At 39.0% G+C, this 12,000-nt stretch overlaps 1 protein-coding gene across 4 annotated transcripts in view; it reads left to right on the top strand.

Moving 5' to 3' along the window:
• BCAT1 (branched chain amino acid transaminase 1) overlaps window positions 1–12,000 on the top strand; it is a 137,069-nt gene that overhangs the window by 58,972 nt on the left and 66,097 nt on the right. For all 4 annotated transcript variants that reach the window (XM_023209067.1, XM_023209065.2, XM_023209068.2 and 1 more), the window contains exons 4-5: window positions 8,632–8,742; window positions 11,766–11,885. In XM_023209067.1, the coding sequence (XP_023064835.1) occupies window positions 8,632–8,742; window positions 11,766–11,885 (231 nt within the window). The remainder of the gene's footprint in view (window positions 1–8,631; window positions 8,743–11,765; window positions 11,886–12,000) is intronic.

Here is a 12,000-nt window from a genome sequence, read left to right as displayed (position 1 = left end):
ATGTCTGACTGACTGGTGTCAAGTTGGAGTTCCCATGACCCCCTCTTCTGGTTTGATTAATTTACTGGAGTGGCTCACAAAACTCAGGGAAACACTTAGGTTTAGTGGTTTATTATAAAGGATATTGCAAAGTGTACAGATGAAGCGATGTGTAGGGCGAGGTATTGGGAGACGGAGTGCAGGGCTTCCATGCCCTCCCTGGGTGTGCCACCCTCTAGGAACCTCCATATGTTCCACTATCCGGAAGCTCACTGAACTCATTCTTTTGGGTTTTTATGGAAGCTTAATGTCAATATTCATTCCCCTGGGGTGTGAGGCAGGACCCTCACTGGAGAGGGTTTTTTATTTTATTTCATTATTTTTAAAATATAAGATTGGGTCTTGCTATGTTGCCTTGGGTGGTATTGAATTCCTGGGCCCAAGTGAGCCTTCCACCTCTGCCTCCCAAAGTGCTGGGACAACAGGCATGAGCCACCCAGCGCCTTTGGAGAGGATCTTAAGACTCACAGTCAGAAAGAAGGACAGGAGGTCAGCGAGATTCTGCTTCCTGCCCCTGAGACCTAACACACCCAGCATTATAACAAAAGACTGTAACAAGGGCTGTGGAAGTTACCAGCCAGGAACTGTAAATCACACAGTATTATTTCTGCCTTACTCTTATCAGTCATGATGGTTACAAAGGGCTGTCCAAGTTCAAAAGGAGGCAAAAAGCACTCCACTTCTTGATGAGGAAGGTCAGGGTTCTGGAAGACCATGGGGAACTGGAAACATTGTATGGCTATTTCATGGAAAATACAGTCTGCGAGATACATCAGTGATAAATGGGGAGATAGTGGATGTATTGTTTTCCTCTGAGTGCCAGATTGGGTTCTAGGATTTCACAGGCCAGATATTGAAGTGACAACGTTGTCTAGGGTATATACCTTGAGGTTCGTCATTTCATGCCAGGAAAATTTAGGACAAAGACTCACACGAGAAGTTTAAGAGTGGAAGTTTAATAGGCAGAAGAGAAAGAGAAACAGCTCTCTCTGTAGAGAGAGAGGGATCTTCGAGTGGAAAAGACCATCCAGCAGCGGATGAGCTGGATTTTATAGTCAGGTTTGAGGAGGAAGTGTCTGATTTACTCAGGGCTAACAGATTGGTTTGATCAGGTATGACGTTTACATAGCGCACCAGGAAGTCTGGTTGCCCCACCCTAATCTTTTTATGCAAATGGGCTTTCCACTTGATTGGCGCCATCTTGTCAGCTCCTTACTGTACAGGTGGCTGACAAAGAGAAGGGAAGATGGAGCCACCATCTTGAACGTGATTGACACAACTGTGGGTATCTATGTCTGCAGCTCTATTTTACTGGCTGCTCTTCGTTAGAAATGGGCTGCTTTTCATTAAAACAAAAACCGTATTGAGGACTCTCGTACCCTCACTATCTGCAGGTGATTTCTTCTTAACTCCTGTATCATCATTATTATAGCGTCATAGGAATCTAGGAAGTGTGATTGCCTTGTGGAGAGAACTTCAGGGTCCCTGGATTTTCTCACCAATCACATTCATTTCATTCCCTGTTTACCTGTTTAATAAATGTTGAGTGGGTACTATGTGCCCAGGACTGTGCAGGGTGCCCGGAATAAGATGGCAAGCAAACCAGCCATGACCTTGCTCTCAAATAATTGTTTTCTTTCTTTCTTTTTTTTTTCTGACACAAGGTCTTGCTCTGTCGTCCTGGCTGGAATGCAGTGGCCTGATCTCAACTCACTGCAACTTCCACCCTGGCTTCAAGAGATTCTCCTCCCTCAGCCTCCCAAGTAGCTGGGATTACAGGTGCCCACCACCACACCTGGCTAATTTTTGTATTTTTAGTAGAGACAGGGTTTCATCATATTGGCCAGGCTAGTCTCAAACTTCTGACCTCAAGTGATCTGCCTGCCTCAGTGCTGAGATTATAGGCGTGAGCCACCACGCCTGGCCTGTTTTCTATCTTTTTTTTTTTAACCCCCACGTGGAAAGTTAGGCAGGGATTTTATTTCAAAGAGTTTCTTTCCAAATACTGTGGTGAAACATCTATTCCATTTATGTTTCAGCCTTCACATGATTCAATGTCAACCTGACTTTTAAGTTCAATAGTAGTTTCATTTTTTAAATGTAAAATTGAATAGGAGTAATATCCTTGAACATGTTTCTCCTCCAATCATCGGACCTATTGAATCTAGAATCCATTTTCTTTTGAGAGCTGCAGCTACATGTGGTTTCTGTTAATATCTGAAAGTAATTTTTAATATCTGAAGGTTTCAAATAGTGATAATTATGAAGGTTTCAAGTAGTGGAGGAGAGACGCGAACTGTGAGTAGGAAACGTGGATTAAATGAAATGAAAAGTTGATAATAGGCACTTTATTTTCAGGTTTAAATAAATATTTAGTGAAATAAAACATAATTTTAAAAAGTGGATAAGACATGCATGTACTATTTAATGTGTAATAATAAATGAATGCTCATAGTTGCCATCCAGATAAAGAAATAGAACAGTTGGACATCACAGAAGCCCTCGCGTGTCCCATTCAGATCACAAACTCTATATCTTTCTACTGGTAACCATTATCCTTACTTTTGTGATAACCTTTCTTTGCTTTCCTTTCTGGAGTATGTGGATTCTTAACACTATAGTTGTGCCTCTTTTTGAACTTAATGTAAATGAAAAAATAAATATATATATTGTGTGTGCACGCGCATGTGTGTGTGCTTGCGCACGTGTGAATACCCCTTATTGTTTGAGCTTAGTATTGTGTAAGATCTATCCAGGAAGGACCAACCCTAACATTTGTGGGGCCTGGGACCTAAATATAGACAGAGATGACATGGTCCACTCCATATCTGTTCCCATCCCAATTCTGCCCTGTGCTACAAGGGGTCTTGCAGACACTGCATAGATACCCATACCACCTGCAGGCAGATGACCTTTGCCTGTCCTTTGGACTTAGACCTGGGTACCCTACTAGTGGTGTCTGCTCTTGGGATGATAAACCTAAGGAGCCCATCAAGTTTATATATATATGATACGTATTATAATATATATGTTATATAAATATATTTATATATATTATATATAATATATATTTGTTTGTTTGTTTTGAGCTAGAGTCTCTCTCGTTCACCCAGGCTGGAGTGCAGTGGCATGATCTCAGCTCACTGTAATCTCCACTTCCTGGGTTCAAGCAATTCTCCTGCCTCAGCCTCCTGAGTAGCTTAGATTACAGGCATCTGCCACCAATGCCTGGCTAATTTTTGTATTTTTAGTAGAGACTGCGTTTCACCATGTTGGCAAGTGAGCCACTATGCCCGGTCTCTCTTTTTTTTTTTTTTTTTTTTTTTTTTAAGAGATAGGGGCTCACTGTGTTGCCCAGGTTGGTCTTGAACTCCTGGCCTCAAGAGATCCTCTGTCCTTGGTCTCCCAAAGTGCTGGCTCAGTCATTATGTTCTTTACTGCCATCCATTGCAATATAAAAAGAATAACAGTTTTCCCTCAGAATGTTCTTGGTGAAACAGGAACAATTATTATTTTTATTAAATCTTGGCTCTTGAGCAAATGTCATTTTAATATCCTGTGTGATAAAATAGCAATGTCACATAAAGTACTTTTACATACTTAAGTACTATGGCTGTCTCAAGGAAAAGCAGTTGTGTGATTGTCTTGAGTTTGTAAGTGGAACTACTCTTTTCATCGAGCACCATTTTTACTTGAAAGAACAAAGTATGAATATGAATACAGGTTTGGCCATTTGGCAGATTTTATTTATTTATTTTTTTGAGACAAGGTCTTGCTGTGTCACCGAGACTGGGGTGCAGCTCACTGCAGCTTTTACCTCCTGGGCTCAAGTGATCCTCCTACCTCACCCTCCTTAGTTGTTGGGACCACAGGTGTGCACCACTGTGCCCAGCTAATTTTTAAATTTTTTTGTAGAGACGAAATCTCACTATGTTGCCCAGGCTGGTCTCAAACTCCTAGACTCCAGCAGTCCTCTCACTTCAGCCTCCCAAAAGTGCTGGAATTGCAGGCGTGAGCCACGGTTCCCAGCTTGCCTTTTCATATGTTTATTGGGTTACTAAATATGTTCTTATTTAAAGTGCCCACTTGTTCAAGTTTTTTGTTCACTTTTTTATTGCTGTCTTTATAATTTCTTGATGACAAGAAATACATTTAAATTAAAGGCAGTTTTGTCAATCTGCCTTATGTTTGGAATTTGTTATGTCTTTAAAGACTGTTTTCCTGACCTTATATTATAAAGACATCCTATAGTATTGATGTTGTCATTCAGTTAGGTCTGTAATCCTAGAAGTTGATTTTTGTATGAAGTAGGAGCCCAATTTTTTTCCACCTATGCATACCCAGTTTTCCCAGGACCATTTAAAAAGACAGTTCTTTCCCCTCTGATATGTCATGATGATACTTTTGTCATGTACACATGAGCTTGCTTCTAGTTCTCTGTGTTCAGTTGGTTTACTTGTCTGCATAAATGCCACAGTCTTGGTCTCTCAGTCGTTATAATGAGCCTTGCCTGCTAGGAAAGATCCTTCCGCTTTGTTCTCCAAGAGCGCCTTGGATATTCTTGGTCATTTTCTTTCCATGTAATTTTTAGATTTGGTTTATCAAGTTTGATAAACTTTTGTCAACAAAAGAAAATAAAATGCCCTAATGTGATTTTCTTTTTCATTTGGATTACATTGGATACATAAATCAATTTGGGGAAAATCAACATCTTTATAATATTGAGGCTTTTTATCCATGAGCATGAAATTGCTTTCTACTTTAATAACTTGGTGAAGTTTTATATTTTCCTTATGGATCTTTCACTTCTTTTGTTAGATTTTTCTCCACTTAAGTATTCTATCTTTTAATTCTACTGTAAATAGTGTTTTTATTTTCTAACTGCTGCTATTACATAGGAATATAATTTTGCATCTGGCCAGCTTGCCTAAACAGTTGATTTCAAAAGATTATCTGTCAGATTTTCTGGGTTCTCTATCTCTGTAATTGTATCATCTATGTTTCATGATCTATGACAGTTATATTTTTTCATCTCCAAGCTGATATTTTACATTTCATTATTCTTGCTTTATACCTGTATACATACTTAAAGTGGTTGCAGTAGGCAATTTGCAATGTTCCCAATTTGATAAGGAAAGCCTTTACATTTTACCATTAAGAATAACGTTTGTTGCGAGCTTATTACAGCTATCCTTTGTCACTCAGGGAAGTTATCTTCGTTTTTTAGTTATCTAGGAAACTTTAAAAAATCATAAAAGTTAGTTTAATTTTATCAGATGCATTGGCTACATCTAATGAGATGATCATATAATTTTTTCCTCCATCAACTGTTAATATAATGAATCATGAATCACATTAATTGATTTTTTAGAATGTTAAACCAATCTCCGTTTCTGGGATAAATTCAACTTGATCATGTTGTATTAGCCTTCTGTATATCTTGCATCTATATTACTGAATGAGATTATCATAATCTTTACATGTATTTTGAAGCCATGTCATTAAGTGCATACAATTTTTATTAAATTTTTAGTTGACAAATAATTGTATTTGTTTATGGAGTACAACGTAGTGTTTTAATATATGTTTACATTGTAAAGTGACTAAATCAAGCTAATTAACATACTCATCACTGCACATATTTATCATTTCTTGTGGTGAGAACATTTGAAATTTAATCTCTTAGCAGTTTTTAAATATATGATACATTATTATTAACTACAGTCACCATGCTGGCCAACAGGTCTTGAAAACTTATTCCTCCTGTCTAATTGAAATTTTGTTCCCTTTGACCAACATCTCCCAATTCTCCAACCCCTAGACTCCTCTGGTAACCGCCATTCTACTCTCTACTTCTCTACTTCTGTCATTTAGGCTTTCTCAGTCCACATATAAGTGAGATCGTGCAGTATTTTTGTCTTTCTGCGCTTGACTTGTTTCAAGTACATGATACAGATACCTCATACTGATTTCAATTCCTTTGGATGCGGTCCCCAAACCCTGGGCTATGGACCAGCAGTGGTGTGTGGCCTGTTAGGAACTGGACCGCACAGTAGGAGGTGAGCAGCTGCAAGTGAGCATTACCACCTGGGCTCCATCTCATCTCAAATCAGTGGCAGCGTTAGGTTCTCATAGGACCATGAACCCTATGGCGAACTGTGCATTGCAGGGATCTAGGTTGTGCACCTTTTATGAGAATCTAATCCCTGATGATCTGGGGTAGAATAATTTCACTTGGCAAACCTCCCCACGCTCATCCCTGTGGAAAAATTATCTTCCAGAAAACTACTCCCTGATGCCAGAAAGTTGGGAACCTCTGCTTTTGGATATATACCCAGAAGTTGGCTTGCTGAAGCATATGGTAGTTCTATTTTAATTTTAATTTAATTTAGTTTAATTAATTTTTTGCACCTAGGTTGGAGTGCAGTAGTGCAATCATAGCTCACTGCAGCTTCCAATTCCTGACCTCAAGCCATCCTCCCAACTCATCCTCCCAAAGTTCTGGATTACAGGAATGAGCCATCTCACCCAGCCCTATTTTTAGTTTTTGAAAGAATCTCAATAAGTTTTCCATAATGACTATACTAATTTACACCACTACCCTCAATGTACAAGGGTTCCCACATCCTCACTAATACTTGTCTTTTATCTTTTTGATAATAGCCATTCTAAGTATGTATAGTTTTAAAATTATGAAATTTAAATAGAACCGTAGGAAGCTGCCACTCTGTTGCCAGGCTGGAGTGCAGTGGCATGATCTCGGCTCACTGCAATCCCCGCCTCCCAGGTTCAAGCAATTCTCCTGGCTTAGCCTCACAAGTAGCTGGGACTACAGGCACATGCTACCATGGCTGGCTAATTTTTATATTTTTGGTAGAGATGGGTTTCACCATGTTGGCCAGGCTGGTCTCAAACTCCTGACCTCAAGTGATCCAACAGCCTTGGCCTCCCGAAGTGTTGGGATTACAGGTGTGAGCCATCGCACCCAGCCTTGAAGTTGCCTTTTTTATCTTCAGTAGTGCTTCTTGGCTTAAAGTCTTTTATTTTATAAATAATAATGGAACTTTGCCAGTTTTATTTCAGAAAGTGTTTGCAGGCCAGGTGCAGTGGCTCATGCCTGTAATCCCAGCACTTTGGGAGACCGAGGCAGGCATATCACTTGAGCCCAGGAGCTGAGACCAGCCTGGGCAACATGTCAAAACCTTGTCTCTACAAAAAATACAAAAAATTAACTTGGGCGTGGTGGTGCATGCCTGTAGTCCCAGCTACTCTGGAGGCTGAAGTGGGAGGATTGTTTGAACCCAGGTGGTAGAGGTTGCAGTGAGCCAAGATCTTACCACCGAACTTCATTCACCCTGGGTGACAGAGAAAAACTCTGTCTCAATAAATAAATAAATAAATAATAAACAATAAAGTATTTGCATGATATATCTTTTTCTGTCTTTTTAATTCAGATATTGTCAGCTGAGTGCAGTCTGACAAACTTATCTTTTAACTGAAGCTTTAGTCCTGTTATATTTAAAAAACTAATAATATATTTGCAGTTAAATATAACATCTAATTTTGTGCTTTTTAATTATACATGATTTGTATTTCTTTTTTCCTTATGTAAGTTTTTAAGGTAAGGTATACATCTTTAAAGGCCTTACTTTTCATTATCGTTCAGTGTAACTTATTTTCTAATTTCCATTTTTGTTCTGTGACCTATGGTTTATTTAGTCGTGGATTTATTTTCCAAAATATGGATGGTGTCCAGTCATGTTTTTGGTATTGATTTCTGGCTTATCTTGTGGTTGGAAAATGTGTGAATTCTACAGCTGGTCTGTGTAAGAATTCTCTCTATGTCAGTTAGGGAAGTTTGTTGTTCCTATCGTTCATATCTTCCATATCTTTACTAAGGTTTAGCCTGTTTGTTCTATAAATTACTTAGAAAACCTGTGTTAAATTCTCCCACTAAAATTATTGATTTTTCTCATTTCTCTGTATTTATCAGTATGTATCTACTGAAGTCTTTTCAAATCCCTGCTCAGTGGTTTTTTCAGTACAGCACTTTGTTTGAGGGAGGTGACATGGCCCAACATAGTGTGGTCTTGAGCTGCCTGATTTCTGTGATTTGGGGACTGAACCAGCTCTGGTCACATCTGGATTATCTACTGTCCAGCATTCAAATGAACAAGATTAAATGAAAGGATATGGGGGTACTCTTTGGGGGCCACGGTACCACAAGGCCTTTGGTTTCAATCCCCATTGCCTAGGGAATTAACCTGTGCTGCGTGATTCTAGATGTTTTCTTCCTGCTCTCTTAAATAACGCCTAAATGTGTTACTCAGCAGTGTGGCTCCTGCTAAGCAGAAGAGAACTCAGAATTCCCACCAAATTCTGATAATAAAACAACTTTCCACCACCTCAACCATTGTTTTTACCAGTCCAGTCAACTGTTAGCTTTCCTGGATTCAATGATCTCAAGTTGAGGTCAAGGTCAACAGCTTTATGGGATGAATAATATGAGCGCCCATAGGAAAGTCAGTCTCTTGAACACAGGGGTTGTTTTCTTGTAGTTACCCTCTAAGATTTTTTCTGTTTTATCTCCAGTTATTTGAAGGATTGAAGGCATTTCGAGGAGTGGATAATAAAATTCGACTGTTTCGGCCAAACCTCAACATGGATAGAATGTATCGATCTGCTGTGAGGGCAACTCTGCCGGTATGTAAATGTAGGAGTTTCTTTTGTGTTTCTTTTAATGTAACGAATCACGTTGTTGACCACCAAATAATAATTTCTGAATAGTTAGATAAATATTCAGTACAAACCATATGAACCGTATGAACATTAACATTATTTCTGATCTACTTTAGTTAGGTAAAAATACAAGAAAATGGCCGGGCACAGTGGTTCACTCCTGTAATCCCAGCACTCTGGGAGACTGAGGTGTGCAGATCACTTGAAATCAGGAATTCGAGACAGCCTGGCCAACATGGTGAAACCCCATGTCTGCCAAAAATACAAAAATTAGCCAGGTTTGGTGGCACATGCCTGTGGTCCGCTCTACTTGGGTGGCTGAGGCATGAGAATTGCTTGAACCTGGGAGGTGGAGGCTGCAGTGAGCCAAGATAATCACATCACTGCCCTCCAGCCTGAGCCACAAAACGAGACTCTGTCAAAACCAAACCAAACCAAACCAAACCAAAACAAAACAAAACAAACAAACAAAAAGCCAAGAACATAATACCATTTGGCAATTCCACAATTTTTTTAATCAGTGTCTGTGGAGGATTCATATGCATGTGAAAGATGAAAGAATAAGGAAGAAAAATGTATCTCAAACTAAAATAACATTTGAAGACCACATGAAATTAATATTGAAAATGGAAAATATGGTGTACAGCACAGGTAATTTGGGGATATTTTGCCTAATTGCTTTAGATGCTAGCAAGATATAGTAACTTAATTATTTCGGTATTTTATCTTAAGTAATGTTTTGAGATAAAAAGAGATCAAAACAGTTTCTCATGGCCATTGAATCGTGGCTGTGACAGTGTTCGTTATGGAGCAGAAATCATCGTAAAATGGCTTAGATTTTTTTTTTTTGAGACAGTCTTGCTCTGTCATCCAAGCTGTAGTGCAGTGGCACAATCTCGGCTCACTACAACCTCTACCTCCCGGGTTCAAGTGATTCTTGTGCCTTAGCCTCCTTAGTAGCTGGGATTACAGGTGCATGCAGCCATGCTCAGCTAATTTTTTATTTTTATTCTTAGTGGAGACGTGATTTCACCATGTTAGCCAGTCTGGTCTTGAACTTCTGGCCTCAAGTGATCTGCCTGCCTCTGCTTCCCAAAATGCTGGGGTAACAGGCGTGAGCCACCATGCCCAGCTTCAGGGATTTAGCCCAAGCTACGCATTCAGCAAGCCCGAGGACAGCTAAATCCAAGTGCTCTTCATTCCTTTGCCTATTTTTGTAACCCGCATTTCACCCACCTCCTTTGGAGGCCATAATATAGTAGCAGAGGGGAAATTAAGGTAAATTCTTTGGACTAGGTCATAGTTTCGCTCTCCTACCCATTACAGCTAGATCACTGGGAAAAAATCTTTAAAATGGGGCCAGAAGGAAAGGGAAGTAATATTTGTTAGACATCAATTTTGCTACCAACTGTGTTATGTGGTTTCACAATCCTTATCTGTGTAATCACAGCAGTAAGGCATTGCTAAGAAGGTTGTTGTACAGTTTATTAGTGCCTTTGTACAGAGAAGAAAACAGTCTAGAGAGATTAAATGACTTGTCTGAAGTCACACAGAGCAAACGGACAGGGCAAGAAATTAGATCCAGGGTTTTTTTATTTGTGATAAAGTTCTCTTCTCACTGAATTCTGTCTCTAGACAGCAATACCAGGGGCCAAGGCAGGTGCTACAGGGTTCACCTATGTGATTGGCAGTCCCAGTTTCTATAACATTACTATACTACTATTGCTGTTACAGGTTAATATTTAAATAGACAAATTCTGACATTGTGAACTTTACTCAGATGCTTATGACTGACTCATTTCTACCTTAGGTAACCCATCACATCTCTGAAAGTACGTTTCTCTGCCTTGGAAGTGAGCAGAGGCTATTTAAATTATTTTATAAAGTATCACCCATCTAGTAGATGTATTTTTTTTCTTTAGAAATGAAGTGTTCTTTGCGTTTGCCCATTTTCCTATTGGCTTATCTATCTCTTCACTGACTTTGGGGATATCCAAATATATATATCAGTTAAAATCTTTTGTTGATCATGCTGCCAATAACTTCACCCTGTTTGTTGCTTTCACATCTTTTGAAGAATAGAAGTCCTTAAGTTTCAAATAGTCACATTTTATCCATTTTTTCCCTTTATGATTTGTGTTTTACATCTCCTACTTAGGAATCCTTTCCTACCTTAAGACCACAGAGATATTTTGTGCTTTTTAATAAAAGTCTTAGTATTTTGTCACATTTAAGTATGTCATCCAATCAGAATTGATTTGGGGATATGGTAAGAGGCAGGGATCTAATTTCTTATCTTTCACATGTAGATGGCTCATCATCCCATCACAATTTTTGGGGGGAAAATCACAGAGAAAATGGTTGTTTTATTATTACTTAAAAAGTTTTTTTATTGATACCATAAATTTACATATTTATGAAGTACATGTGATGTTTTCATGCATGCATATAATGTGTAATGATTAGAATAAATATGAAATAAATAAATAAAAATTGGGCCGGGTGCGGTGGCTCATGCCTGTAATCCAGCACTTTGGGAGGCTGAGGTGGGTGGATCACGAGGTCAGGGGTTCGAGACCAGCCTGACCAACATGGTGAAACCCCATCTCTACTAAAAATACAAAAATTAGCTTGGCGTGGTGGCGGGCACCTGTAATCCCAGCTACTCAGGAGGCTGAGACAGGAGAATTGCTTGAACCCAGGAGGCGGAGGTTGCAGTGAGCCAAGAGGGCGCCACTGCACTCCAGCCTGGGCAACAGAGAAAGACTCCATCTAAAATAAATAAATAAATAAATAAATAAATAAATAAATAAATAAATATTAGGGTAATTAGGATATCCATCACCTCAAACATTTCTTATTTCTTTGTGTTGGGATTATTATTACTTTTTTTTTTTTTTGACAGTCTAAATGCTTCAGTGAGGATCATTTATTATTGTCACATTATGAGAAAATTCTGTCATTTGTTATGTTTTTCATTCTTTCAGGTATTTGACAAAGAAGAGTTCTTAGAGTGTATTCAACAGCTTGTGAAATTGGATCAAGAATGGGTCCCATATTCAACATCTGCTAGTCTATATATTCGTCCTACGTTCATCGGAACTGAGGTGCAAACTGACTCCTTATTTTGGGGTACTTTGCTGGGCAAGTTATTACTGGAGGTAGCAAACATTTTCTGTAAAGAGCCAAACAGTAAACATTTTTTGGCTTTGTGGCCATATA

This window comes from Piliocolobus tephrosceles, chromosome 10, assembly GCF_002776525.5.
Source record: "Piliocolobus tephrosceles isolate RC106 chromosome 10, ASM277652v3, whole genome shotgun sequence".
NCBI classification, from domain to species: domain Eukaryota; kingdom Metazoa; phylum Chordata; class Mammalia; order Primates; family Cercopithecidae; genus Piliocolobus; species Piliocolobus tephrosceles.
Note: the sequence above shows the minus strand (reverse complement) of the source record. Positions and strands in the feature narration are given on the sequence as shown.